Below are 27,383 nucleotides of genomic sequence, written 5' to 3' on the forward strand. Positions count from 1 at the left end.
TTTGGGCCCCGAGATGTCCTGATCTGTCACTGCTGAATCCTCTGTCGAGGACTTGGTAGTTGTTATGTGATAGTGGTGGAGTTTACTCTCAGATGGTCCAGTCTCCATTCTTGCCTCTGCTTCCGTGTTCTTGTGTCTACTAAGTATTGGCCCTGCTGAGGGTATTAGAGGGTTTAGGGGGTTTGGCTGTTGGAGCTACTGCTCTTTTTCTGTTTTTTTTCCGCTTAACAATGAGGTTGTGTTACTGTGCAAATAGAGGGATTTGATTCTTTTTGGTCAATGCAGGTGGTTTGTAAACACTAAGGGGCCCATTAGGATGGCGGGCTGTTCGCCCCCACCAGGCCGGCGGTAGCCACCGCCAGCCTGGCGGGGGCAATCCACCCGCCATCCGTGCCGGAATTACCCCCGCCATATTAGTATGGCTGGGGGGTCCGCGGCGGACGGAAAGACAGTCCGACGCTTTTCCGCCCCGGTTGCATGCCAGCAATGCTGCCACAGAAAAGCATGCGGAGTCTGTTTTGGGGGCCCGATGCGGGCCCCCATGGACTCCGGGGGGGTGGTGGGTGCACATGGGTGGCATTTTTTAATTGTAATGATAAATTTGACTTTACAGAGGGTTTATCATTTCAAACCCATAGGTACTAAACATGACACCTCTACCTTCTTCCCATTGGGAATTGCACTTATTAGATGTAACAAAGAATCCCCAATGTTAGCATATGGGAGTGGTAGGTCTCACAGTAGTGAAAAACAGATTTTGGAGTTTTTCACTACCAGGTCATGTACATCTTAAAAGTATGTCCTGCCTTTCACTTACATAACACCCTGCCCTATGGACTACCTAGGGTCAACCATGGGGCGACTTATGTGTAATAATTATTTTTAAGGCCTTGTAAGGGGTTTTAAATGCCAAGTCGACATTGCCGGGAAACTACACATACAGGCTTCTCTGTGGCAGGGCTGAGACAAGTTTTAAAAGGCTACATAAGTGGGTGGCACAGTCAGTGCTGTTGCCAAGTGGTAGCATTTAATTTACTGGCCCTGGACACATATAGTGCACTTTATTGGGACTTATATCTAAATGTATAAAGCCAATTGTGGATGAGACATTCTTACCACGTTTTTGAAGGAGAGCACAAGCACTTTGGCACTGGTTAGCAGTGGTAAAGTTCTTAGAGTCCTAAAGCCAACACAAATGAGGTTAGAAAAAGGGGAGGAGTAAGACAAGCAGTATTGGGGTGCCCCTGCAGAAAGGTACATTTCCAACAAAGCATGTTTGTATTCTCCATCTGATTTCAAAGCTACAGGTTGTTATGAAATTGACTGCACCTTAGCCTTGTTAGGCTGCTGCCCAAAAATTCCTGAAGTGTATTTCCGAGCTATTTGTTTCACTCTGCTGTCCCCTTGCAGAGCACAATTAAATGTATGCAGATTAATCTGGTTAGCCAAAATAGAGCCATTGAAACTTACAGTGGTCCCCAGTGTGGAGAACTCAAGCATCTCTTTTCTCAGTACTCCATGAAAACAGTCATCAAGAATAGGCATTCTTGTAAGTTATTTTGATGGTGTCTGCTGCGGTTTTGAGATGAATTGTGACATCTTTCACCAAGTGGCCCGTTTGACTAAATGGGCGTGTTCTTTTTCTACGAGACAACAAGACTCACCAATATGCGTCATTGTCTATTAGCTCCACCTGTGAGGTGAGACTTGAGTCTAAAGGGACAGTGTGGTCAAAATGTTAACCTGTAACAACATTGAATTCACAGTATTGAATACCACTATGTTATCAAGGCAATGAGATGTGGAGTTAAGAATAGTACAGCTACACATCCCTCTACCCCCTTACATTAACAATATAGTGATACTTGAAATCATGGAGTTTATATTGTTTGCGGTCTCGTCTTTATCTTAAGAGCTCCTGCTTAGTAAGCATGCATGTTCATTATCTTTGCTTCTGAAATAAGGTTCATTACCTTTGCTTCTGTAAACTTTGTCCAGAACAAGTGTATTACAAGAAAGTTGCTGCAACTTTGAATGAGTAATGACAACTGCTTCATGGAATTACCTCTTATAGAAAGCAGTATTACCCCTTTTGGTTCCCCAGGTAAGTTATTTTTAAACACCACCAAATTCATTATCTTTCCTTACATAAGACACGTGTCCAGTGAAGGAATTACATAAACCTTGCTGCAGTTGGAAGAGAGCAATGTCAACTTTCTCATGTAATCAATATTTGGAGAGACTAACAATGCCCTCTTGTGCATGCCCTTATACGTCAACATACAGTGCTGGATGCAAAGATTGTACATATCTGCACCGTACCACTTAGGTGAAGAAATCAAAGCGAGTAGGAGTGATGGGAATGCTTAAAAAGGTCCTGCAAAAACCACTTTGAATGTATTCTGTGATCTGGATTTCACTCATCATTTGCAACAACATCATCATGTGCAACAACAGTTCACTACTTCAGGCTTTGCGCTAATGTTTGTGAAATTCCATCTAGGCCTGCTGATAAGGTTCCGGAATGGATTTTTGTCTTTTATTATTTGTAGTTGATCATATTTAGTTCAGTACAAGTCTGTATCACTTAGGTTATTTTTGAGTTGTGACAAAGAAATGTAGATGCCAGCAAACAAATAAATATATATATATCTGTTGTATGGGCTTTTAGATATTCCTAATATTACATTATAAGCTGTACAGAGCTGTTGTATATAGAATTGTTCTTACATGTCCCTTCTATAACATAGTTGATCTTAAAATCTAACAGCTAAGATTGTTACCCTAACTCAGGTGTCAAACTTACCAGTTCTCCAGATCTGTCTTGTGTTTTTTAAATAAAACAAGTCATTGCCAATTTTACCCTAAAACGGAATTCCACCCTACCTTTGAGAAGACTTGCAATATTTATATAAGCTATTTCGGGATTGCATTGCTCAGCCTTTGTTGAATATATGATTGCAATTCACAATATTTTATAGATCTCAAGTAATGTATAACTGTTTATTGTTACAGAGCAAAAGAAAGAAATAGAACACAAACCTGCACTTGTCCTGAAGGCCAAAGGTAAATTAAAACTCAGCATATGTCCCGTAAAACATTACATGATTGCCACACCTTTTTCTACCCTGCATCACCATAAAATCAAATGTGTTTTCTGCTGGATATAAATGTAATCATATGTTGGCACATAAGTAGGCTTTTGTATGGACAGTTAGGTATAGTGTTAAGTGGTTGTCATGAATCATCGAAAGATCAAATGTGATGTCAATACTTGAGAAAATACCTAACTGTTGAAGATGTTGCTTTTATTGCTTTGTATCGTCATTCCCTCCTAAACTGCTTGTCTGTGGCATCATGGAAGGAGACCAGCAAATACAAATCAGAATCCTGCAACCCCAATAATTTGTCCAACCCAATTGAGAAGGTCATGTAACTATGCACAAGCAAACCCAAGAAATGTTCCAGCCGTGGAGGGGTGTGTCAGGGAATTGTAACGGGAGCTAGTGGACACCCAAGCAAGGATTTTATGTCTTGAAACATTGTCTCCACTTAGCAAGGCTCAATTTCTAAATGAAATGATGAAGATGTTAACAATTACTTTGAACCTAAGAGAGTGATCATTTGCTTGCCTCTATGATGCAAGAAAGTGATTTCAACTGTGCCTTCAGAGAAGCTTAAGGGTAGGATTTAGAAGGAAATTATAGCAGATTGTAACAATTGATAATAAAGTGCCATTGAGCAAAAGGAACGTCTATATAACAGAGTGGATAATAAATAATTGTAACAAAGACTGGCAGCCAGGGAGTCTATAGCCACACCACTTGAAGTAAATTCAAATTATTGAGCCTAGTTGCCCACCCCAAAGGCCATCTACCAAAGGCCATACATTAGATACTTAAAACATAGATTTATAGGCAACAGAAACCAAATTGTAGTAGATAACAATTCGGACACAGGGCTATAGCATTTCTCTTTCTTTAATTCATTTCTTTTCATTAAGAATACAAAACGCATTTCTCCTAAAAAAAGGCTTCCGCAGTGCACAATTATTTGAGCAAGTGGTCTATTCTACTCTTTCTGCTGAACATGGCATTAACCGGGATACTCTCCGTTGTATGATTTTTTTGCGATCAAACATACCTCGCATCAGGACTAAAGGCCCATTGCATTTGATGTTTTGGGAGAGTAAAACAGTGAAATGCAGAGGAGGATACTGCAATAAAGTGTGATGATGTGGCTGAGGAATAGACCACAATTGCTCACATGATCTAAGCATTGTTTGCTTTAGCACTGTGTCTACATTGTTGTCAACTGCATTTTGATTTCTGTTGCCTCTCAATCTATGTTTTAAGATAAAGAATAATGTTAAAGGGAATTTGTGGCTATGGCTCAGACACTTTCCAGAGAATATGTTTTTTTTTAAATCTCAAGCTTTGAATAACTATAGACAAAATCATCCTCCTTGAAACAATATTGACGGGGTGTTTAATGTAACACCTCTAATCCTACTGGATAAAATGTTATTTTAGAGCCATTTTTTGAGATTTATTGTGATTCTAAGAATGTTCTCCATTCTTTTTCCTTGTTAATCTCAAGTTAGTAGCAAATGATAGTATGTGGCAAGTTTGCATAGATATTATTATCAAAAAAGAGGGAATCCTTGATGGGCTTTTTCAGGTCCAGCGTACATGCCTTAGATACAATGTAACAAAGAAAGGTACACAGTTCCTAGGTGAAGTATTCTTCACCTACTGGGGGCCAAAGCTGGAAGATGTCTGGCACAATAATTTAAAAAGGGGATCAGTAAGTAAAGGGAGAAGGGATAGTAGGGGAGGGGAATGCCCCTCTCAGAACTAGGGCTCTCACACACCCAGCAAGCTAGGTGTCATGCTTCATCATATGAGCCTGCTCCTCGTTGGACAGGCGCTGCAATATCCAACGGGCATCCTTAAAGGGGATCTTTGCCGGAGATCTTTTGTTCCGTGCCATAAGGGTGTATGGGTGTAAGAGGGCCTAGTCAAATGTAGATGTGTGAAGTGTGAATTATGGTTGAAAATAGGTTGAGGATTCCTCTTGTAAACTTTATTCTGCCGGGTACCTCACCTAGATAATAAACGATGGGAGGAGTAGTGTGTTTTGTGTTGACTGCCTCAAAAGGAGCTAGTCTACTCCCAGATGGTCGACATGTTTCTCGCCTACAATGTGTCAAAAATAGATCAGCGGCGATTCTTCAGGACCGTGAATAACAAATAGTGAAAATACCTACTATCTACATATAGGGGTGGCGAGGGTACTACCTGCCACTGTAACTCGCCTAGGCGGGATCCTCCTAGTGAATAGAGACCACCTGAAATAAAAATGAACAGTGAGATGGTAGCGCTGTCCTGGATTGATAAGGTAAATGTATTAAGACAATGTGAGTATAAAATGCAAAAGCAATGTGTACCAGGGGTTTAATTAACAGTGAGCAACCGCCTGGTAATCACAGGGCCACCATTAGAGATTAAATTAAATTGCAACACCATAAAAACAAAGTTGATCATGCCGCACCACGGTACATGCTAGAAGCAGAGGCTCACCTTAATTCTTGTGAAGGTTGGCCTCATCTTGTGCAGCGGATTGAAGACACCCAACCAGTGGTGTCATGAAAAAAGAGAACTTATGTAGGAAAAACACACACAACTGATTCAATCAACCAGTCAGGTAGGCACGTCTGTGTACAGTATGCAAGGTTTAGTACACACGTGCATTCAGATGGGAACACTATATCTCTCACAATAGCGATCTAGATTGCCACGAGGTAGTTGTTTCAAAATAACCAAGAGGGATTGGTGCAGCAACATCCTTGTGGCGCTGCAATTGTACTATTTCCAAACAAAGCACTGCGGGGACTGAGCGGTGTCGGTGACGCCTGTGGCTACACAGAATCATGTCAGCAGGAAGTCATGTTAAGGCACCCCACAGAACACGTTGACTTGTAAGGAAAGTCGGGTGGGGGAACCGCGCAATCGGCGGCTTACGAAAGAAGCTAACGGCATGACTCACCCCGTAACTAAGCTTCGTGAGCCGTCAGCGCTATTATGGGAAATCAGACAACTTGTCCTTCTGCACGTATGCCCTTGTAACGGAGAAACCGACACATAAAAAAGCTGTGAATCTTACCTGTTCCGGATGTGGAACCAGTAAATCGACCTACTCTCGCTGCTGCCACTATGGAAGGTGAAGACTTCCACGGCACCGGGTCTATATACAAACCTTGTTCGTAGCAGTGCCTGAGGTGGGGGAGTTGCCTTGTGAGTGGACAGTGAGGAGGGCTAAGAGGCCGCTGTGAGCAGAGTAAAACAAGTCGGCCATATTGGAGTGTATCAAATAACCCATTGGGATGGTAGTTGGATCCCTAATAGTAGCCCTCAACCAACAACGATACCAGAACTACAATACACAACAATTACTTGGCCCCCAGCAGTTTCATGGTCCTCAAATGACATTTTGGCCCTTCCCGATGTACCCTCCATATCAACCTCAATGTTTCCAAAGCGATAACCCCCCTTTTTTAGGCAGAGGTTGGGGCAGAGGAAGAGGGCACAGAAGAGGAGGTCAGAAACAAGTCCAGTGGCAGGAGGAGGAACCGACCGGGATGGACACACGGAGCAAAACAAGGGGCAGGCGAGTCTAGTAGTCAACGTTTCACACAGACGCCTGACTCCCATGGAAGAGAAGGTCCTGGAAAAGGGTCTGGGTTTTGTCCCTACCCCCAAACCAGACAGATTCAATGAACAATGCGAGATTCATAACTTCTTCAGAAAAGTCTGCCTAAAGGCCCACTTTCAGGAAGACACAGAACTGATTAGGACAGACACGGCTTTACATAACCTCTCCACCTTTACACCTACTGCCAACATGATTCAGACAGAAGTGTTAACCTTCTAAAAAGCAGTCCTCAAAGATTTGGATCAGGGGACCTCCAGCATCCCATTTCAGAACCTTTCTAGGGATGAACACACAGCAATAAGATCATTGACAGAGGACAAAGAAATTACAATCAAACAGGCAGACAAAGGTGGAGCCACTGTTATCCAGTCCACCAAAGACTATAACATGAGTGCCAACGGCAACTACATGACAGAGGGTTCTACACCCCGATCAGTGTTGATCCCACCACACACCTGACTAATGGAATAACCTCCATGGTTTATGAGGCAGAAAGTAATGGTTGGATCACAAGAAAGGAAGCCGATTTTTTAATCACTAAACAGCCAAAGACCCCATATTTTTACACCCTGCCAAAAATTAATGAGGGCACAACACCTATCCCTGGAAGACCTATAGTGTCAGGCTTAGGGTCACTTCTAGAACCCCTCTCTACATTCTGTGATGTCTTCCTCCAACCTTTGGTAAAACAAACCCCGGCCTATATAAAAGATACCACTGAGGTTCTACGCATTATTGATGCTTGGGAAGATACCACTGGAATTGACCTCCTATTGACACTAGAGGTAGAACAAATTTACACTAACATCCCCCAAGGAGACACACTCGTAGCTGTGGAAACCGCATTGAGAAATAGTGAGTGGACATCTCCCACACCCATCCCTTTTGTCATGCAATGTGCCACACTGGCGCTCACGGAATTTTCTTTTTTTTTATTTGACCATCACCTCTTCCATCAGTCTCAGGGCATGTCAATGGGGAGCACATTTGCACCCAGTGTGGCATGCCTCTACATGGCTTCCTTTGAACAAGAGGTAGTGTTACATGATAATAATCCCTTTGGCGATAACCTGAGACCATGGAAGAGGTACATTGACGACATTCTCGTCTTTTGGAAAGGTGATCTACAGACATGTATCCAATTCTGTGAACTTATACATACCAGACCCCACACTAAACCAACATCCACACAAAGTAGTTTGTGGGGTCTCCCACCAGTAACCGGGCACTACCCTTGTGGTTCATGTGCAGTCTGCCCTCATACCAAACCGACAAAAGAAATAAAACTAACAGACACATTTACATGGGTTATGAAAAGACACACCAACTGTAATACCAGCCACTGTATCTACCTACTGTCTTGCCCATGCGATAAATATTATGTGGGTATGATGATGAGAACAGCTAAAACCTGTATAACTGACACAAAAGTAACATCAGGTGCTGCAGAACCATGACCAAACTTTACACACATTATTGTGAGAATAAACACACCCCCGAGACCATCAAGTGGCTCATCCTGGAAGCGCTTCCCACCATTACACAAACTGCCCAACTCAGGCTTGAACAGAGGTGGGTACATTGTCTCAATACAGCTAACACTGGCCTCAATGATGACATCCCTTGGGTCTCGCTTAACTTCTAAGATACCAACAGATCATCCCTCCGGTAACTATCGGTTTTAGTTGCTATTGTCCCTTACTGTAACTAGAGGACACCTGGATAGTAAAATAGGACTTACCAGGCATCTAACCACATATTAATAGTACCTGATATGATGAGAATTTAACCTGGGACGCTTTACCAGGGCCTTATAGTATCTTTACTTTTCATAAGTTGTGTCCACCGTCTTACGCCCCATGGGGACCATATTTACATCAACTGAGGGCTACTATTAGGGATCCAACTACCATCCTAATGGGTTATTTGATACACTCCAATATGGCCAACTTGTTTTACTCTGCTCACAGCGGCCTCTTATCCCTCCTCACTGTCAACTCACAAGGCCACTCCCCCACCTCAGGCACTGCTACGAACACGGTTTGTATATAGATCCGGTGCCGGTGGAAGTTTTCACCTTCCTGAGTGACAGCGGCAAAGGTAGGTCGATTTACTGGTTCCACATCCGGAACAGGTAAGATTCACAGCTTTTCTATGTGTTTGGTTTCTCCGTTACAAGGGCATACGTGCTGCAGCAGAACAAGTTGTCTGATTTCCCATAATAGCGCTGACGGCTCACAAAGCTTAGTTACGGGGCGAGTCATGCTGTTAACTTCTTTCGTGAAGCCTCCGATTGTGCGGTTCCCCCACCCGTCTTTCCTTATAAGTCCACGTGTTCTGTGAGGTGCCTTACCATGACTTCCTGCAGACACAATTCTGTGTAGCCACAGGTGTCACCAACACCTCTCAGTCCCCGCGGTGCTTTGTTTGGAAATAGTACAATTGCGGCGCCACGAGGATGTTGCTGCACCAATTCCTCTTGGTTATTTTGAAACAACTACCTCGTGGCAATCTAGATCGCTATTGTGAGAGATATAGTGTTCCCATCTGAATGCACATGTGTACTAAACCTTGCATACTGTACACAGACGTGCCTACCTGACTGGTTGATTGAATCAGTTGTGTGTGTTTTTTCCTACATAAGTTCTCTTTTTTCAGTGACACCACTGGTTGGGTGTCTTCATTCCGCTGCACCAGATGAGACCAACCTTCACAAGAATTAAGGTGAGCCTCTGCTTCTAGCATGTATCCTGGTGCGGAATGATCAACTTTGTTTTGATGGTGTTGCAATTTAGTTTAATCTCTAGTGGTGGCCCTGTGATTACCAGGCGGTTGCTCACTGTTAATTAACCCCCTGCTACACATTGCTCTTGCATTTTATACTCACATTGTCTTATGACTTTTACCTTATCAATCCAGGACAGCGTTACCCTCTCACTGTTCATTTTTATTTCAGGTGGTCTCTATTCACTAGGAGGATCCCCCCTAAGCGAGTTACAGTGGCAGGTAGTACCCTCGCCATCCCTATATGTAGATAGTAGGTATTTTCACTATTTGTTATTCACGGTCCTGAAGAATCGCCGCTGATCTATTTTTGACACATTGTAGGCGAGAAACATGTCGACCATCTGGGAGTAGAATAGCTCCTTTTGTGGCAGTCAACACAAAACACACTACTCCTCCCATAGTTTTTTATCTTGGTGAGGTACCCGGCAGAATATAGTTTACAAGAGGAATCCTCAACCTATTTTAAACCACACTTTACACATCTACATAGGACTAGGCCCTCTTACACCCATAAACCCTTACGGCAAGGAACAAAAGAACTCCGGCAAAGAGCCCCTTTAAGGGTGCCCGTTGGACATTGCAGCGCCTGTCCAACGAGGAGCAAGCTCATATGATGAAGCATGATACCTAGCTTGCTGGGTATGTGAGAGCCCTAGTTCCGAGAGGGGCATTCCCCTCCCCTCCTATCCCTTCTCCCTTTACTTACAGACCCCTGTTTTAATTATTGTGCCAGACATCTTCCAGCTTTGGCTCCCAGTAGGTGAAGAATACTTCACCTAGGAACTGCGTACCTTTCTTTGTTACATCAAATGCACAAAACCCAATGACAATTTCTCTATAACACACCAATCCTCAACCCCACTTATTATTTTTGTCCTCATCAGCAAATTTCCTATAGGTGTGGAGGAGTCAGAGGCCCCAATGTCCATTCGGTGCTTTACTGCGGGCAGTCCGGATTAGCCCCGAATGGGATGCCATTTAACCTTGACCTTTGGGACCCCCTTTTGTCCAACCTCAGGCAAACAATTTTGTGGAGATGGGGGAGCTAGTCATTATGACTACTCAGATCAAGAACCAACTTGAAACCGTTATTCTTTTGCCTTAATCACTGGACCCCCTGATGTTATTCCGATTGTATCTTTCCCAGACATTCCAACATTTGTTTTTCTTAGTGCTCTTCTCTTGTTTCTCTAACTTATACACCCTTAGTACAGAGTTTATCCAATCTGTGTGTTTTGGAGGTGTTTGTTTAACCCAGTTAATACATATCTCCCTTCTGGCCAACAGGGCCAGTAGAAAGAGAATGTTTTCTTGATCTTTAGACAGTGTCAGCGGGTGTGTGTTGCATGGAATCCCAAAAATAACCAATTCAGTGCTTACCTTGATGTGTTATTCTACCACTCCAGAGATAATCTTACCAAACTGGTCTCAATAGTCCTCCAACATTATGCAGCCCCGAAACATATGTAGGTCGTCCGCTCTTTCTTCTCCACCTTTGGGGCACACTTTTACTTCATTGCTGTTCATTTTTGACAGACTTTTAGGGGACCAGTAAGATCTGTGAATCGTGAAGAGATGGTTTTTATTCAAAGGAGTGGACTTTGCTACTCGCATCATGATTGCATTCGAGGATTGCCACAGGTGTGAAATATCTAGCCCGGGCATATCTTTCTCCCAGATATCGTAGGGGACTTTATACTCTGTTTCTCTTGCTCTTATAAGGGCCCAATACCAGTACGCTATTTCTTTTTTAAAAGGCTCCGAGTTCAAGAGTTTTTGTTCAATAGTCTCGTCACCTCGTAGATTTTCCTTTTGAGCCTTTATCCAGCTATTTAGTTGATAATGTTTAAATATGGATAGTGATCCTTGAGATTCTGTGTGCAAGACTTACCATTGTATAATTTGATTGTTCTCTATCAGCTGTCCCCAGTAGTTTATGTTATGCTCTCTTAATGGGGACAATAGAACGTCTATTAAACATTCTGTGGTACCTGGTGACTCCCAGATAGGCGCATGTTAATTGTAGTATGATATTTTTAGGATTCTTCTTATTTCATACCAATTTCTGGCTGCTGTTTTAACTGTATTTAGTTTAATCTTTTTTAAGTATTTCGGGTGACTGAATTTGTAGAGCTAGTGGTCTCTTTCAGGGCCTATGAGGGCTTTCAGATACAATGGCCAGGTATCCCATTTGTCCAATAATTTCCTTGTGTTCTTGAATTGGAAAGATCTACGGTATTCCAGTAAGTCTGGGCTGGAAATACCCCCTTGCGCTTTGTTTCTTCTTAATTTTTTCCATCCGATTCTGACTCCTTTGGCCGCCCAGATAAAGCTCGAGAGCTCCCCCTGCAGCTTTTTGATTTGCTCTTTCTTAAAGCTCAGCGGGATGGAATTAAATAGGTATGTACATTTTAGCACTATAATCATTTTAATTAAGTTGGATCTTCCTAGAAAAGATAGTTGTAGGCCTGACCAAGCCTTAAGTAATTTCCTTATATCTTTATGGACCCGGCAAAAATTCAGGCTAGCTACCTCATCCAGATCCTTTGTGTACTCTATTCCTAGATATTTTACCTTATCTTTAAGTAGAGTGTTTCCTGAGGTAACGTTCCATTCAAGTACTTCCGATTTGGGTTGATTCACCAAATAGCCTGAAACTACTCCAAACTGACCTATTATTTCCTCTATTTTGGGGAGTGACCTAGTTAAATTGCTAGAGAAAAGTATCAAGTCGTCCGCGTAGAGAGCGACTTTTTTCTCCCAGTTTTGATATTTAAAAGGCTCAATCCTCTCTTCCCCTCTCAGTAGACAAGCTAGTGGTTCTATATAAAAGTTAAAAAGGAGAGTGGACAGGGGGCTCCCTTGCCTTGTGCCTCTTCTTATTTGTATATTGTCTGTGAGGGCGTCATTCACTAATATCTTTTCAGCTGGATTCTTATAGATGTTAATTATAGCATTTTCTAGCTTGTCCCCTAGATTAAATTTTGCTAAAGTGGCTTTCAGGAAAGGCCAGCTGACTCTATCGAACACTTTTGCCGGCTCGAAAGTTATTACTGATAGAGGTAAAGAGTAATGGGTTGCAATGTCAATGGTGGTGATGAGCTCATGTGACAATTCGTGGATCTGCCTACCTTTAATGAAACCATTTTGGTCTGGATGTATTAGGGACCCTGCCACTTCCCCTGACCTTTTTGCCAATATCTGCGTGAAAATGTTATAGTCCGAGTTCAGGAGGGAGATGGGCATGTATGAATCACATTTGGTTGGATCTTTCCCAGGCTTTAGAATAATACTTACAATAGCATCATTCCAAGAGTTTGGAAGTGCTTGATTTTCTAAAAAAATGCAGTTTAATAGGTCCATAAGGGGTGCTAATAACATTTTGCACAGATGTAGATAAATTTCATTAGGTAAAGCATCTGGGCCTGCAGCTTTTCCCCTTTTTAAGCTCTTTAAAGCAGCTCTGACTTCCTCTCTAGATATTTCTTGATTAAAGCCCGACTTCTGTTCCGGAGAGGCTACGGGAATCGTGATTTTATCTAAAAAGCGTTGTCTTTGATCGCTGGAGTTAGCTACCTCTTCTGAGTAGAGTTTGTCAAAGAATTGTTTAAACTTTTGTCTAATTTCACTACTTTCGGTTAAATATCCTGATTCGTCCTCTCCCTGTATCTTGGTGATTCTATTTCTGATTCTCTCAGTTTTTGCTTTCCAAGCCAGGATCCTCCCGCAACCTTCTCCGTATTCATTTTGTGAAAGTCTACTTGCTTCCCATTTTTCTCTGATGATAATTTCCAGGAAGTAATTTAACTCTCCTTTCTTGTTTTCTATGTTACTTTCTAATTCTGAGCTTATCTCGCTAGACCTGGCTTTCTTAAGATCCATGTCCAGAGTTAGCAGATCCTTTTTGATCTGCTCAATATAGTGTTTCTTCTTCATGTTCCTGTGAGCTGCCAAACTGAGGATTTTTCCTCTGACAAAGGCTTTATAAGCATCCCAGGCTATTTGTTTTGTAGTTCTCTCACTGTTTAGGTCAAAAAACATTTTAGTTTCCTCTGCCAGTTTTTCAGTGCATGTCTGGTCTAAGAAGATACTCTTGTCGACTGTCCACCTCTGAGGAGGGTTTGTAGTACTTAGAATCAGGCTAAGTTGTACCGCTGAATGGTGTGAGATGTGGGCTGGAGTATGTTCAATTTTTATTGTTTGTTCCACTATGCTCCTGCTAATAAGAAAGAAGTCTATTCTAGATGCATTGCCTAGCCTCTTGTTTTTGTAAGTGAATCTGTGATTCTTTTTAAAAAAAAAATATTTTTATTGCAGATTCACAGGAAGCTCCCAACGATAAATCAGTTATTCCGGTTATTCACCAAAAGTAGCGCTTCTCACCGTCAGTAAAAGAACACACGGCCATTTAGCCCACACCCCGGAGGTTGGGCGGCATTTTTAGTTAGAGTGCTGTAAATACAAACTATTATACAAATGTGAGCATCCGATGAGCATTCCGAGTATTTGCTTTTTCTTTTAAGCCCCCCCACCCTCCCCCTATGAACCAGTAAGACACATTAATAGCCCTCCAACAATGCATACACAAAACTAGCAGCAGATACACCTCTGGATCTCCCCCCCAACCCTCCATGTCCACAGAGTCCGCCACATCGCGGAGCCTCGGATTTCCAATGCCACATATCCCTCTGCACGTTGACCTTATCTTATCCTATCCATCTCAGTGGCGGCAAGGATGCCCCCGTGCCCCGATCTGTACCCAACTTAAAAACCCCTCCCTCACACTCCCCCGTCCAGTCCGTGATAGTGTCGCCACTTGGACCAAAATCTCCGGAATTTTTTGGGGCACCCCCTTGCCTTATAGGTGACCCTCCCCGCTGCCATATATAGATCTAGTCCTCTCCTCCACTCTTCCAGTTCCGGCACCCCCCAATGCTTTGCGATGTCTCTTTTGGCTACAACCAGTGCAAGGACCAGGAATTTAAGAAGTGGGCGAGTCAGATCGACCTCATTAGTCATGCCCAGTAATGCCAACTTGGGATCCCGCGGTAGCGAAACCCCCAAGACCTCTTCCAATACCTTGAATATCTGAGTCCAGTATGTTTGTACGTCCATACAGTGTGGAAGAAGTCTCCATCGCATTGGTGACATCTAAGACACCGGGGTCTTCTACCTTCCCCATTTTGCTCAGTCGTAGTCTATCATAGTATGTTCTATGGAGTACCTTAAATTGAATGAGTCGCAATCTCGATTTGATGGCGACCTCTCGGGGATGCATCAACACTATTTCCCAATCCAGGTCTTCCATCTCTCCCAGTTCTGCCTCCCACGTGCCTCTGAGTTTCGCCAAGTCTCCCAACATGTGGTTAGTTAGGGTTTTATAGGTTAGGGAGACTGCCTTCCCCGATATCTGCTCTTGGAGGAGCCGTCCCTCCAGTGGCGCATATTCTGGGATATCTGTGAGTGTGACGTTTTGGGCTCGCCACGCGTGCCGCAGTTGGATGTATTTGAACTGCTGTGTCGCATGTAGTCCGAACTCTGATTGGAGTACTTGGACCGATTTCAGCTCCCCCCTGGCTATCACATCTCCTATAGTAGAGATGCCGATATCGTCCCACCTTTGGAAACCTCGCAGCTTGCCAAGTTCTGCCAACCATTGGCAGTGCCACAGCAGTGTCTGCCGTGTGATCTTCTTATCCCATCCCATGCGTTTTGTGGACTTCGTCCATGCATTGAGTGTTATAGACGTCGCCGGGAGAAGGCGTGCTCTCCCACTGCCCCCGTAGAGATAGGACAGTAGGTTTTGGGACGACATTTTTGTTCTCTCCAGGGCGTAGGTCGGGTGGTCCGCCGTAGCATGGAACCAGTCGTTAATTGGTGTTAGGTGTTCTGCCCGGTAATAGGCCTCTAGGTTAGGGAGCGAGATCCCCCCACTGTATTGGTGTCTCTGAAGCGTGGACAAAGCCACCCTGGCATGTTTGCCTAGCCAGAGGAAGGATCGCAGGTCTGCATGTATCTTAGTGAAGACCGCCGCAGGAATTGGGTAATATTCGTTTTGTAGGGCGTAAAGGAATTTAGGTAGTGTGATGATTTTGTACATGGCCGCTCTTCCTAGGAGTGTAAGTGGGGCTGCCTCCAACGGTCCATGTCCGCTACTGCATTTAACATGATCCAAGCCAGGTTTCTACTGAACGAGAGGGTCACACTCAAGGTTATATAAATTCCGAGGTATTGGAAACCTTTGGTGGTCGTCATTAGTCTCTCCGGCAGTATTCCCCATCAGTCTCGTCCCCCAGGGTCATAAAGGATAGACTTGTGCAAATTTATTTTGTGTCCCGCCTCCCCACCATAGTACTCTAGTTCCCCCAAAAGCTCCGGGATAGTGGTCTCCGGCTTGGTTATGTATAGCAAGACATCATCCGCATATAACGAGATCTTTTCTTGTGTTGGATCCGTGTCGTTGCTTGTGAAGCCAGAGATGTCCCTGTTCAGTCTGATCCTAGCTGCGATACCTCAATAGTAAGTGTAAAGAGGAGGGGAGACAGGGGGCAACTCTGGATCGGGAACTCACGTGATGTTATCCCGTTCACCCTCACCTTGGCCCTCGGTGCCTTGTAGAGGAGCTGGACCCACTTAATAAAGCTCGGTCCAAAACCAAACTTTCGGAGCACTGCAAAGAGGAATGGCCAGTGTACCGCGTCGAATGCCGATTCGGCATCCAGGGAAAGGAACCAATGTGGTTCACTCCGACCCCGTATTTCCTGTAGCCAGTTATGGGTTCTCCTAAGGTTCAGTTTGGTCTCCCTGTCTGGTAGGAAGCCTGATTGGTCCAGGTGTATAAGGCCTGGAATAACCGCTCTCAGTCGGACCGCCAGGATGGTGGCTAGCAGTTTGACTTCCGTGTTGAGCAGGGAAATGGGACGGTAGGAGGCACATTTCTCTCTTGGCCTGCCCTCCTTATATATCGGGACTATCGTTGCCATGGTAAGATCCGGAGGGAGCTCCCCCTCCTGGAAGGCACCCGTAAAGAGGCCTTTAAGATGGCGAGTCAATAGGTCTGCCGCACGCTTAAAAAGCTCGGCCGGGAAACCATTCGGACCCGGGGTTTTGCCCGGTCTCAGTTTGGCGATGGCATCTGCAATGTCATCCGTCGTTATGTCCGCCTCCAGCGCCTCTAGGGCCTCAGGGGGTAGGACCGGTAGGGTCGTCTGGTCCAGGTATTGTAGTACCTCCTCAGGAGTTGCAAGGTCGCGCGATGCATAGAACTGTTCATAGTGCGTGGCAAATGCTTCTGCTATGTCCGTGTCGGTGCTCACAGTGATCCCGTCCGTAATATCAATACAGTCTATCCATCTCGCCGCTCGCTCCCTTTTACTAAGCCATGCCAAAAGTTTTCCTGACTTGTCGCCCACGTCATAGAGACGGTGAAGAGTGGCGAGGGATTGGGTCTTCGCCTCATTAGTTACCAATTCTCTATACTGCCTCCGAGCATCAGGTAGCCTCCTAAGAGTATCGCTGTTTTTATGGGTGAGATATTCCCTCTCCCACCACAGGATCGCCTGTTCTAGGGCATCAACCTCAGTCTGCAGCTTACGCCTTTCCTCTCCCAGTCTGTACTTTATCCTGTCTCGTAATACCGGCTTTAGGGCTTCCCAGAGGGAGACGCTCGATTCCACCGTACCCTCATTTTCTGCAATATATACTTTAATGTCTGCTCGAATGCCTCTCAGTATGGCAGCATTTTGGAGATCCCAGGCCGCCAAGCGCCAGGAGCCTGTGCCCCGTCCCTTGTTTTGCCCTACCCTCACGTACAGTGGGGAGTGGTCCGATATGCCTCTGGCCTTATATTCTGCAACATCATCTACTCTTAAGTACTGTCGGGACATGAAGACATAATCGAGTCGCGAGAACACCCTGTGCGCCCCAGAATAGTAGGAGTAGGTTCGCAGTGCCGGGTGTAGCCACCTCCAGATATCCGTAAGGCCCACAGTCGACATCTGACTGAGTAGTGTGGTCTGGTGCCCTTCTCTCCCCGTATCGCCGGATCTGTCGAGTTCTATATTCATGACATCATTAAAGTCACCTCCCACCACTTGTATAGTGTCTCCCGTGTCTAAGAGGATGTTCGCCAGCTCTGTGAGCTTACGGGTCTGTAATTTGGGTGGCGCATAGACTGAAATTATCGTATATGTGCGTCTATTCCAGGTACCCTGCACTCCAGCGTATGTCCCCTGAGGGTCTATCCAGGTGCGTGTGGTGCAGAATGGTGTGGATTTTTTAAGAATGACTGCCACCCCCCTGGAGTCCGATGTGTAACCCGCGTGAGCCAGAACACTGTGTCGGCCTCTAGCTATGAAGGCACATTGTGTACCTTTGAGGTGTGTTTCCTGTAGTAAGGTGACATCCGGGTCCACCTTAATATAGGCATTCACCAGTCCCCTCTTGACCTTTGAACCTAATACGTTTACATTCCATCTCAGGACGCTCAGTCCTCTATCTCCCCCATGTGGGGTGTCTACGGTACTTGCCATTGATAGATGTGATAGTTGCATGTGATTAGACTCTGGCATGTGTACTTGGTGTGGAGGTACGATGAGTGCTGCTGCATAATCTCAACTGCTATCTCCCTCCCCCAACAGTTCCCACCCGTTCCCCTACCTGAATGAACTTGAACTCCCCCTACCCCCCCCCCCCCACCTCCCTCCCCGTCCAGCTCCATCCTAGGACAGGACACAACTTTCCGCGAGAGTAGGCCTGTCGCCCCCCCTCAGATCCCTCCCTTCAAGAAATCAAAGAACAATAAAACGTATAGAACAAAGAGGCGTGTCAACTTGCGTGCTCCACCAAGTCGGGCTGCCAGTTCCATATCCCAAGTGCACCATCGTTGAAAGGGCACATCAGTCTGCGTGCTTCTCAACCACTCGTAGCATGTTCAGTGGCCCGATCTGCCCTCGTTCATGATTTGGAGTCCTGAGTCTCTGATTCGGGCGCACTATGCTGACCAGATAGGTCCTGCTCCAGCACTCGGATCTCCTCAACCAACGGATGTACAGATCGTCTCCCATCCTCCTCTTCCTCTCCTCCAGATGTGCGGCTATCTAGACCTTCCTCTTTCTCGCTCTCTGAGCGGGCCGTGGATCGCGGGGCGGCAAATCTTGAGCCCGTCTCGGCCGCCCCAGTCGGGGAGGCCGAACGTCCTTTTCGTGTACTCCCCATACCTCGGCCTCGATAGGGTGTCGCCGGGTTTTGCCTCTTAGACCTCCTGGATTTCAATCTTTGTGGCTTCGGTATTTCCCATTGGGTGTCGTTGCGCAAGGATCTGCCAGGCCAATGGTTTCCCTGCTGTTGAGGATCGGGCGTTCCTCCAGCCAGTGCCAGGCATCTTCCGAGTGTGTGAAAAAGAGTGACTGTTCCTTGTATAGCACCTTAAGTTTCGCCGGAAAGAGGAGCATGTACGAAATCTTTAGGTCTCTGAGTTTCGCCTTCACGCCGTCAAAAGAGCGGCGCTGTTTCTGGACCTCCTGACTATAGTCCGGGAAGACCATGATTTGTGCGTTTTCTAGACGGATCTCACCCATCTTCCTCGCCTCTCTCAGAATAAGGTCTCTGTCAGCGAAATTGAGAAAACGCGCAATGACCGGTCGCGGTCTTGCCCCCTCCGGTGGTTTTGCAAGGAGGGCCCTGTGCGCTCTCTCAATAATGAAGCACGGTGAAAATTGAACCGCTGGGAAGGTTTCCATGAGCCATGTGTGGAGGAAGGACACCATATCCGCTTTCTCGATCCCTTCCCTAAATCCGACAAAGCGCAGGTTATTGCGTCGCGCTCTATTTTTGGCGTCATCAACCTTCCATAGTAGTTTGCGGTGGGATGCCTTGAGTTCCGCCATGTCTTTTTGCAGGGTTGTGATTGTATCCTCAGCCTCGCCCATCCGCGTCTCTGCAGAAGTGACCCTATCAGATAGATTGTGGAAATCCTGCCTCAGGAGTGTCACCTCGGAGCCCACCGCGCCTATCTTGACCTCCAGGGCCGCTCGGGACTCCTGGATATCAGTTTGTGAAGCCTGGATGGCTTCCATTAGCAATTCTGTGTCCGAGCGCGCACCTGGCACGGCATGGGGTCCCTCAGCCACTGCGCGCGGCAAAATTGTCCATAGGCCCCTGTTTAGTCACCTTCGGCGGTATATCCTTCTTCCCCATGGCCCGCTGGAGTGGTGCGTCAATCCCACTGAGCAGATGGTGAGTCAGCCTATCTCTCGGGCGCTAGTCACGACTTGGAGGATGGTCCACCTTTTCCGTGCCCCCTCAGGTCAGATAGCACTGTCGTCTCCTTTCCACTGTCGTCTCTTTTCCACCTTTCGTGCCGGTCGGGTCGTCGATAGGTGTTGCCAGGAAGGTCTACTGTGCCCCCCTCCTCCGATGGTCACGCCAGGAGTTGTGCCCCCAACCCCAGATAGCGAGTGGTGTGTTGTGTATCTGGGCCGGTTGTGCGCAGAGGGTGATAGATGCACCAGGCCGATTCCGGAAGAGGTCCCAGCGTCGCAGTAGCTACCAGGGAGTCGCCTCGTCTAGGCGTCTCGTCCGACCACTGTCCTTGCGCATCCGTCTGCCCACAGCACGTCCGGGCCTTTACGGGGTCTCAGGCCAAATCACAGGCTTTTCTTCCTCCGGCCCGCGGCTGTGGACGCCGTCTCGGTGTTGTGTCCGGGCTCCGCGGAACCTCACAACGGCTCCCAGTGTACCTCCGCACACTTCTGGTCTCTGCCGGGGCCAATACCCCTCGTGCCACCGTCTCTTACCCCACGGTACCTCCAGCGGTGTGGCAATAGACCCCCGGCAGCTCGCGTCGCAGCGTGTGTATCGCCGCTGCCAGCCTGGTAGGAGGGCGGTCTTCTCCGGGGCGCCCCGGTGGAACTCGCCAGGGACGGTGCCGGCTCCCCCGCAGGTCACGTTCCCTCACCTATCCCTCTGAGCAATCTCAGCCCCGCCAGAGGGCCGGGGGACCAGAATTCAAGCCTTGGTCGGAGGAGGGACAGTGTCCGGCAAGATGCGTGCCCCAGGCACAGGGCGGGGAGACAGGGGCCAAGACGTAGCGTATTCGCGCTATTTCGCGGCACCGGCTGCCATATTGGTACAGTCCCGGGCGGTCCAGGGGGACCGGGCGGCTCTCCCCACAGTCCTTGCCTCCCACAGGGCCCTCCAGCCACCTCTCACCTTCTCTCCTTGCGGTCAGCCGGGCCGATGGGGGGGGGCAGTCTGCAGACAGGCTCAGTTCTGTGGCGTCGCACTCGCCGCCATGTTGGTAAAGGGCTCCGAGGCCGACGCGGACCCCAAACCTCCACGCACTCCTCCGAAAAGCCCGTAGTCTCGCCGGGGGGTCCTGTATTTGGATCTTACAATGCCGACGTCCACTCGCAGGCTCCCCGCCAACCGGGTGATCTTGATTCAGCGCCGGTCCCGGTCCTTCATCCCCGCCGCCGCCATATTACCGCCGCAGGCCTCCCGATGTCCAGGCTGAAAAAAAAAAACGGCACTGTGGTGTCAGATGTCGGGAACTCTTCGTGTGGACGATCTCCACGGGGTCCGATCGTGCAGGGGCAACTCCTACGGTGTTTCGGTGGACTTTGGGATGATATTACAGGCGGATATTGAGGCAGCTCACCGGAGCTCCGAAGAGTCACGTCCTAGCCAGTCATGCCGCTGTAAATCTGTGATTCTTAGTACCTTTTTCCTTCCAGCCATCCACAATCCCTAATTTTTTTATGCATAGCCCTACCCACTCTCTCGTTTTAGGCCGATTAGGGATATTTTTTGCTGGGTACCGGTCTTCTTTGGGGTTTAGTATGATGTAAAAATCTCCCCTCATTATGATTGGTGTATTAGTCACCAGGAGTCTAGAGTAAAGCTTTTGGAGCAGTTCTGGGTCATCGACATTTGGGCCATAGTAACCCACCACAGTGAATGAATTATTATGGATTTTTGCATTCACAATGACCCTTCTCCCTTTTCTGGCGGTTTCCCTACTCTCGATAATTGCTTTCAGTGACTTTTTAAAGATGATCGCCACTCCCTTTATATTACAGTTTTGATTTGTGCAGATGCAGTGGTCTATCCATCCTTGAGTTTTACATATCGGCTCCCATTCTTCTTTCGTTAGATGTGATTCCTGAATTATAATTAGTTCGCTGTCATTGTCTTTTAGATATTCCAATATCTTTATTCTTCGTTTTTTGATTCTCAGCCCATTCGTGTTCCAGGTTAAGATTTTAAGCTCTTTCCCTTTTTCTGATCTCTTACTTGTAGCTGCCATCCCTAATCAGGCCTCCAAGCTCTACATCTGGGCCATTGTACTCCTCTTGCTTTGCTTTTTGGACTATTTTTTCCTTTTTTTTCCCCCATTTTGCTCCCCACCATGTGCTTTGAATTTTTCTTCTTTTTTTTTTGTATCTTTTTGGTGAACATTTATACATTGAGATCCCCCCCCACCCTGGATAAGCATTGAACTGCCTCTTCGAGCTCCTTGCCTTTTGGATTAATTTATATTTCCGATTTTTTCCACCGGTTTCAAGACCACAATGCACGTTTTATTTCATTTGAGGATGATCCTCCTGTTGTGGTTTAATTTGCTCTATTAACCTTTCAGCTTCTTTTGGGTCCCTTATGTTGAGCATTTTATTGTTCCACATAATCTTCAGTGCAGCAGGAAAACGCATCAGAACGTTAGCTCCAAGTGCCCTTAATTGCGGCATGTGCTGGCCTAATTCCCACTGTCTATCCTGGGTTGTTTTGGATATGTCCGATCTAATTTTGCAGGGCCAGTCATCCTTGGTAAATGATACCACTTTTAGGCCTTCGCTTATAATTCGCTCCTTCAATGAGTACGTCATAAAATTAATCAGGACTTTTCTCGGGTTCTTCCTTTGTTTTCCCTTCCTGAAAGGATCCCGAGGAATCCTTTGGATATCCTCGCTGAGATTAACAGTTTTAGTCCAGGGGATTTTTTCCTCCAATAGCTGGATTATGAATCCCTTTATGTCTTGTCCTTCGATCCCCTCCGGTATATTCAGGATTTTGATGTTATTTCTCCTGGCATGATTCTCTAGAGATTCCATTCTCTCGCTAATCTCAGTTTCCCTGGTTCTCAGCATAGATATTTCCTTGTGGTTTGCCTCTGTTTTCTTGTTAAGCATTTCTATTTCGCCTTCAGCATGGGTTACTCTGTCTATGAGAGTGTTTATTTTCTGATCGAGTACTTCACAGGCTTCCTGTATTTTGGACTTTTTTTTCCGAGATTGTGAACTTAGCTCTCATCTCTTTCAGCATCTCTTTGAGGATTCACACAGTATTCGGGCTGTTAAGACTGTTTGAGGATGTGGGGAGAGTAGAGGTTGTGATGGGAGCAGCAAGGGTTTGGGCTTGCCTATGGACGTCGTCTTCCAGTCCCTTCTTAGCTTCATCCCCCGACTCTGAATCCTGGGTAGAGAGGACTTGGTATTTGTTGCTGGTAGTTAGCACCATTGCTCCTTCATTTTGCTTTTCCGCCATTTTTCCTTTAATTGAATCTAAGGCCGAGCCTGGTGTTGGTGAAACTAAAGAGGAGCAACTTCAGTGTTGGCTTTCTCTACGTTGAGGATTTTCTCCTGAACTTTAAAGTATGGCCTTAGTGATGGTGTGATCTTAAGAACACTATGTCCAGTCATTTTCAGGCATACCCGGCAAGCCCTGGATAAGGAGGCTTGTGGTTGCCCTGAAATGTGTCTTTTCTTCTTCCTTTTCACCCCCCCGGGAGATGTACCAATTGGAGACTGGTTAATCACTTTGATGGTTTTGTTGGCCCTTGCCTCAGAGATTTTGCTTCTCAGACTGTAACCCTCTCTCTCATGTAGTCCTCCTCCCTTGCCACTATCCGGTAGCTGGGGGGTCTTGGTGGATTCCAGGGTTTTTGGCACCTTTATACCCGTATTTAGAGCAGCTGGGGGGGGGTGGACCGGGGTCTATCTGAGCCCTCTAACCTGATTTTCTCCCAGTCCTTAGTCCTACAATTCACCCACATTTTTTCTCCATCAGAGGAACCTGACAGGATTAGTGGTCATGGGGCAGACCCCCTCAAACTTACCGTGTTCGGTGGTCGATGCAGTGCTGCATTCCTCACCTCAACGGTAGCAGTGCTTCTCTTAACCGTCCAACCTGTGGTTTCAGAGACTCTCCCGTGATCAACTTGCGATGGGCTGTTTTCCTTTCTTCCGACTTCCTGTGCAACAATTGCCGCTGCCACCTCCTAGCCACGATTCGATAATCTACGTCCGGCTCTTCGGTTGTTGCAGTGAACGCTAGCTGCTTCTGCCCACACTTCACAAGAGCGGGGAATCGCTAAATCAGGCTCCGTGTTCCTGTTCTTGACTGAGGTACTGATTAAAAAGAAAAGAAAAAAAAACAAAGATTTCACACTCCTTTCCAGCGCCGTCGTGTTTTTAATGGGCTTCCTCCTGCCTCGCATCCTCCTTAATTCTGTGTTCTTTTCCCCCGGTTCTCAGCTTTTGTGTCTGTGCCTGAGCCTGACGGTATGGGATTGAGATGACAGAGGCGGAGTACACGCGCTGATCCTCGAGCCTTCAGGAACCCAGAGCCAGGCACCTCCTAAGTTCTGTCGATTTCCGAGCCAACGGTACTTGGAGCTCGTAGTTCAGAGCTCTCTGTGGAGCGTAAAGCAGCGAGCCTGCGGATCTCCACAAACCGCTCCCTGAGTCTGGACAAAAGCTTTTTTTGCACGGCGGGTGAGCGCGATGAGTGTGGACGGGCTCGCCTAGCCGATTTCTCAGTGATGTTCGGCAGACCGTCGCCCTTAGAGTGCAGATCACTGGAGCCCAAGGCAGTCAGGTACAATCAGGTACAATTATCCAACCGTTTTTTAGTCTTTCCTTGCTTGGGGGAACTCAAATACTTCTAAGTGCTATCCAAAGTATAGGATTCATTCTCCGATGCTTGGTTTCTTGGTAGGCATTGTCACGCTGTTTTCGCTTGGGCAAGGAGCTCGCGACTGAGCTCTTCAGTCAGCCGCTATCTTCTCCCTCAACCCCACTTACATAACCTCTCATCGCTATGTAGTGGAACTATAATATCTGACTGTTGAGGTATTGTCTCGGTCAGTTGTGTTTCTGTTTCATTTTAAAGACTCTATCTCAAAGACAGGTGCTTATAAACTGTATATTAAATACCATTACATTAATTATTCAACATAGGCATTACATGAACGTGGTTGCAGTTTGGAGCGAGTAAGGTCAAGTTTCTCTTGGGATTTTTGTTTATAGAAACAAATAATATCCCTTTTGACCACCATTCGTTATGCTAAATACCAGCCAGTAAGAAGACTTGTGAATCAGATATTTTCCAAATGCCACGCTTCTTATAACTAAGAAATGTCATCATGAGCAAAAAATCCACTACATCGCTTTGCATTATAGTTCTTTTCATCCCCTTTAGATTCCATGAAAAAAACTTGAATCAATCTTCTATCACTGCTAGTATCTCTTTAAAAAGTGTGGCTGAAGTACTCAGCTTATTCTGGCCAGTAGATCAGAGGGCTAGAGATGCTTAGATGGCTTTATTTGATATTCATCTTCTACATCATCAATTTCATTATAAATCAAAACATTCTAATATTCACTTATTTTTAGAAGCTCTAGTGAAAAAATCGACAAAAGTCTAATCTCCTGTTCTGATTTTGGTTTGTGGTCCCATCTGAACTATTCATTCCTACATGTTTCCTTGAAGTAATGAAAAGGGACACACAGAACAGTCAAAGGTATGCATGAAAAACATCTACGATTAGAAAATTGTGTTGTCAAACAAAAAATAGTGAATGATAATGTGTATGAAACACTTGTAAGACTAAAGAGTTGTATTTAGAATTTTAAAGTGCAGAATTTCCACTGTTGTAAGTGTAGGTTTAAACATGGAAGTATGGGCGTTCCTATTCTGGGGCAGAGGGATGGACATTAAAAAACTGCAAACACTAGTAAATTTGTGGATATGCAGACATTTCCAGTGGAGCATTTCACCTACTTGAAAGGCATACAACTGCTCCAGAATGACGTCAAGTATATGTCTAAATGGAGTGGTACAAATTTCCAGCCATCCAAGTTTTTTGCTGGGATGGATTTCTCCACAGGGAAAATGTTTTTCCTAAGGAAGATTTTATTTACAAATAGACATTTCAATCTGCTGTATTTATGCACATTTTCAATTGCATCAAAAACATAGGAACAGTTCGCAAAGGCAGTTAGGAATATTTGTATAAAAAGAGTGAACATTAAAAATGGAAGGTTAAAATAACGAAACATTTAAATCAGGGTTAGTTTAAGATTAAGGGCTCAATTCTCAAAGGAATTAGGTGTACAGAAAGGAATACTCCCGTACTACTACTTCACCTACGCATACATTCCCTGTAAAATACCCCATTGATAGCAATTATTGGCAAAGGATAGCAGTATTGAAAATATGCAACCAGCAAAAATATCCTGGAATACTTCTAAAGATGTTTGGAATTTCCCAAAATTAGAACTCTACACTAAAAGTAGAAGGAAAAGTGAAAATATTTTTAAAAGGTGAACTGTTTGAATATTATCAACAAACAATAATGGGTATCTTTCCTGCAACTGAAGGCATGCATTGTTATCAGAGTTTCAATCTAAATTACCAATTTGTTTGGAAAACACATTATGAGTATTGGTAATGTCTGCAGAGTCGACACTTAAGTCTATTTCTACTAGACCTGGATATTTATAGCTGCTCCTACAGACAGCTTAAACATTTAAAATCAATGTTAAAGTTTTTGCTTTTCAAATCAGCACTTTACAATTTTGAAAGATGTTGTGTTGATTTTAAATGGGAGAGCATTACTTGCATAGAATCTTTTCCGTTTCCGCAAGGGACTTAAAACTTGGTTCTTTCAACAGTAATTTGTAGCCTCTCCTCAGTAAAACCAGCCTACAAGTTGTTCTTCTCCAGTCTGGGCCTGAGCGCCGGGAAACCCACTGCGGGTAGCTGTGCGCATTATACGTTTAAATAAATAAATACATTTGTGCTGTAAAATTACAAGGCCAGGAAAACCAAGTAATAGAGCTAATATACTGAGTGGATTTAAAAAAAGTCACCAATATAAAGTCACCAATATTGCCACGTAAACCTAAACAGTACTTGAAGATATGTAGTTATCTCAAAATGCTCTGCCATGTTGAATGCTTATGATGAAAAAGACACTACCTAAAAATTTGAATTAGGATATTTATGATAGCCATTTGTTTCCAGATCACAGGAAAGAAAAAAACGAAACACATCAAGCCACACCAAAGGCGAAAGGTAACAAGCGTTGCTATAAAATTGTTTGAAGTCTTTAATATAAGTAGGAAATTATCACAGTTGACTTTATGAGCACCTAAGAAATACCATCTTCTTTGTGTGTGTAAATGGGGTTTGAGAAACTATTGGGTTGGTGCCTTCTTCTTGCTTGTCTTCAACTGTTGTGCTCTACTACCATGTCCTATATCAGATTTACATGAAGCACTTTTCCATGAGGGCTCAGCGGCTAATTAGGTGGCAATGCTCCGAAGGATGAAAATGGGAAAAAATATTTTGGAAAGAAGCAGCTTCTTGCCTTCCCATCTTGCAGCCCAGTAATTCATTCGCAAGCATGCAATACTATTCTGAATTCAATGTGGCACGGCAGAAACTGGTTAGAGAGGGAACGTGTAGTGAAATACTCTCAGGAGATGGGCGGATGAATTGACAGGTAAGCTTTATTCTTGACAGGGACTACACAGCAGCCGGCACTGGGGAGACACAAGAAACAACTGCCCAGCATTCAAATCCCAAAGTTCTAAATTCTG

At 45.4% G+C, this 27,383-nt stretch overlaps 1 protein-coding gene across 1 annotated transcript in view; it reads left to right on the forward strand.

Moving 5' to 3' along the window:
• LOC144762658 (uncharacterized) overlaps window positions 1–27,383 on the forward strand; it is a 1,356,333-nt gene that overhangs the window by 552,389 nt on the left and 776,561 nt on the right. Inside the window, exons 16-17 of the mRNA XM_078647891.1 lie at window positions 3,016–3,066; window positions 26,806–26,856. Of these exons, the coding sequence (XP_078504017.1) occupies window positions 3,016–3,066; window positions 26,806–26,856 (102 nt within the window). The remainder of the gene's footprint in view (window positions 1–3,015; window positions 3,067–26,805; window positions 26,857–27,383) is intronic.

The sequence above is a fragment of the Lissotriton helveticus genome, chromosome 6 (genome assembly GCF_964261635.1).
Source record: "Lissotriton helveticus chromosome 6, aLisHel1.1, whole genome shotgun sequence".
In the NCBI taxonomy this organism is placed as follows: Eukaryota; Metazoa; Chordata; class Amphibia; order Caudata; family Salamandridae; genus Lissotriton; species Lissotriton helveticus.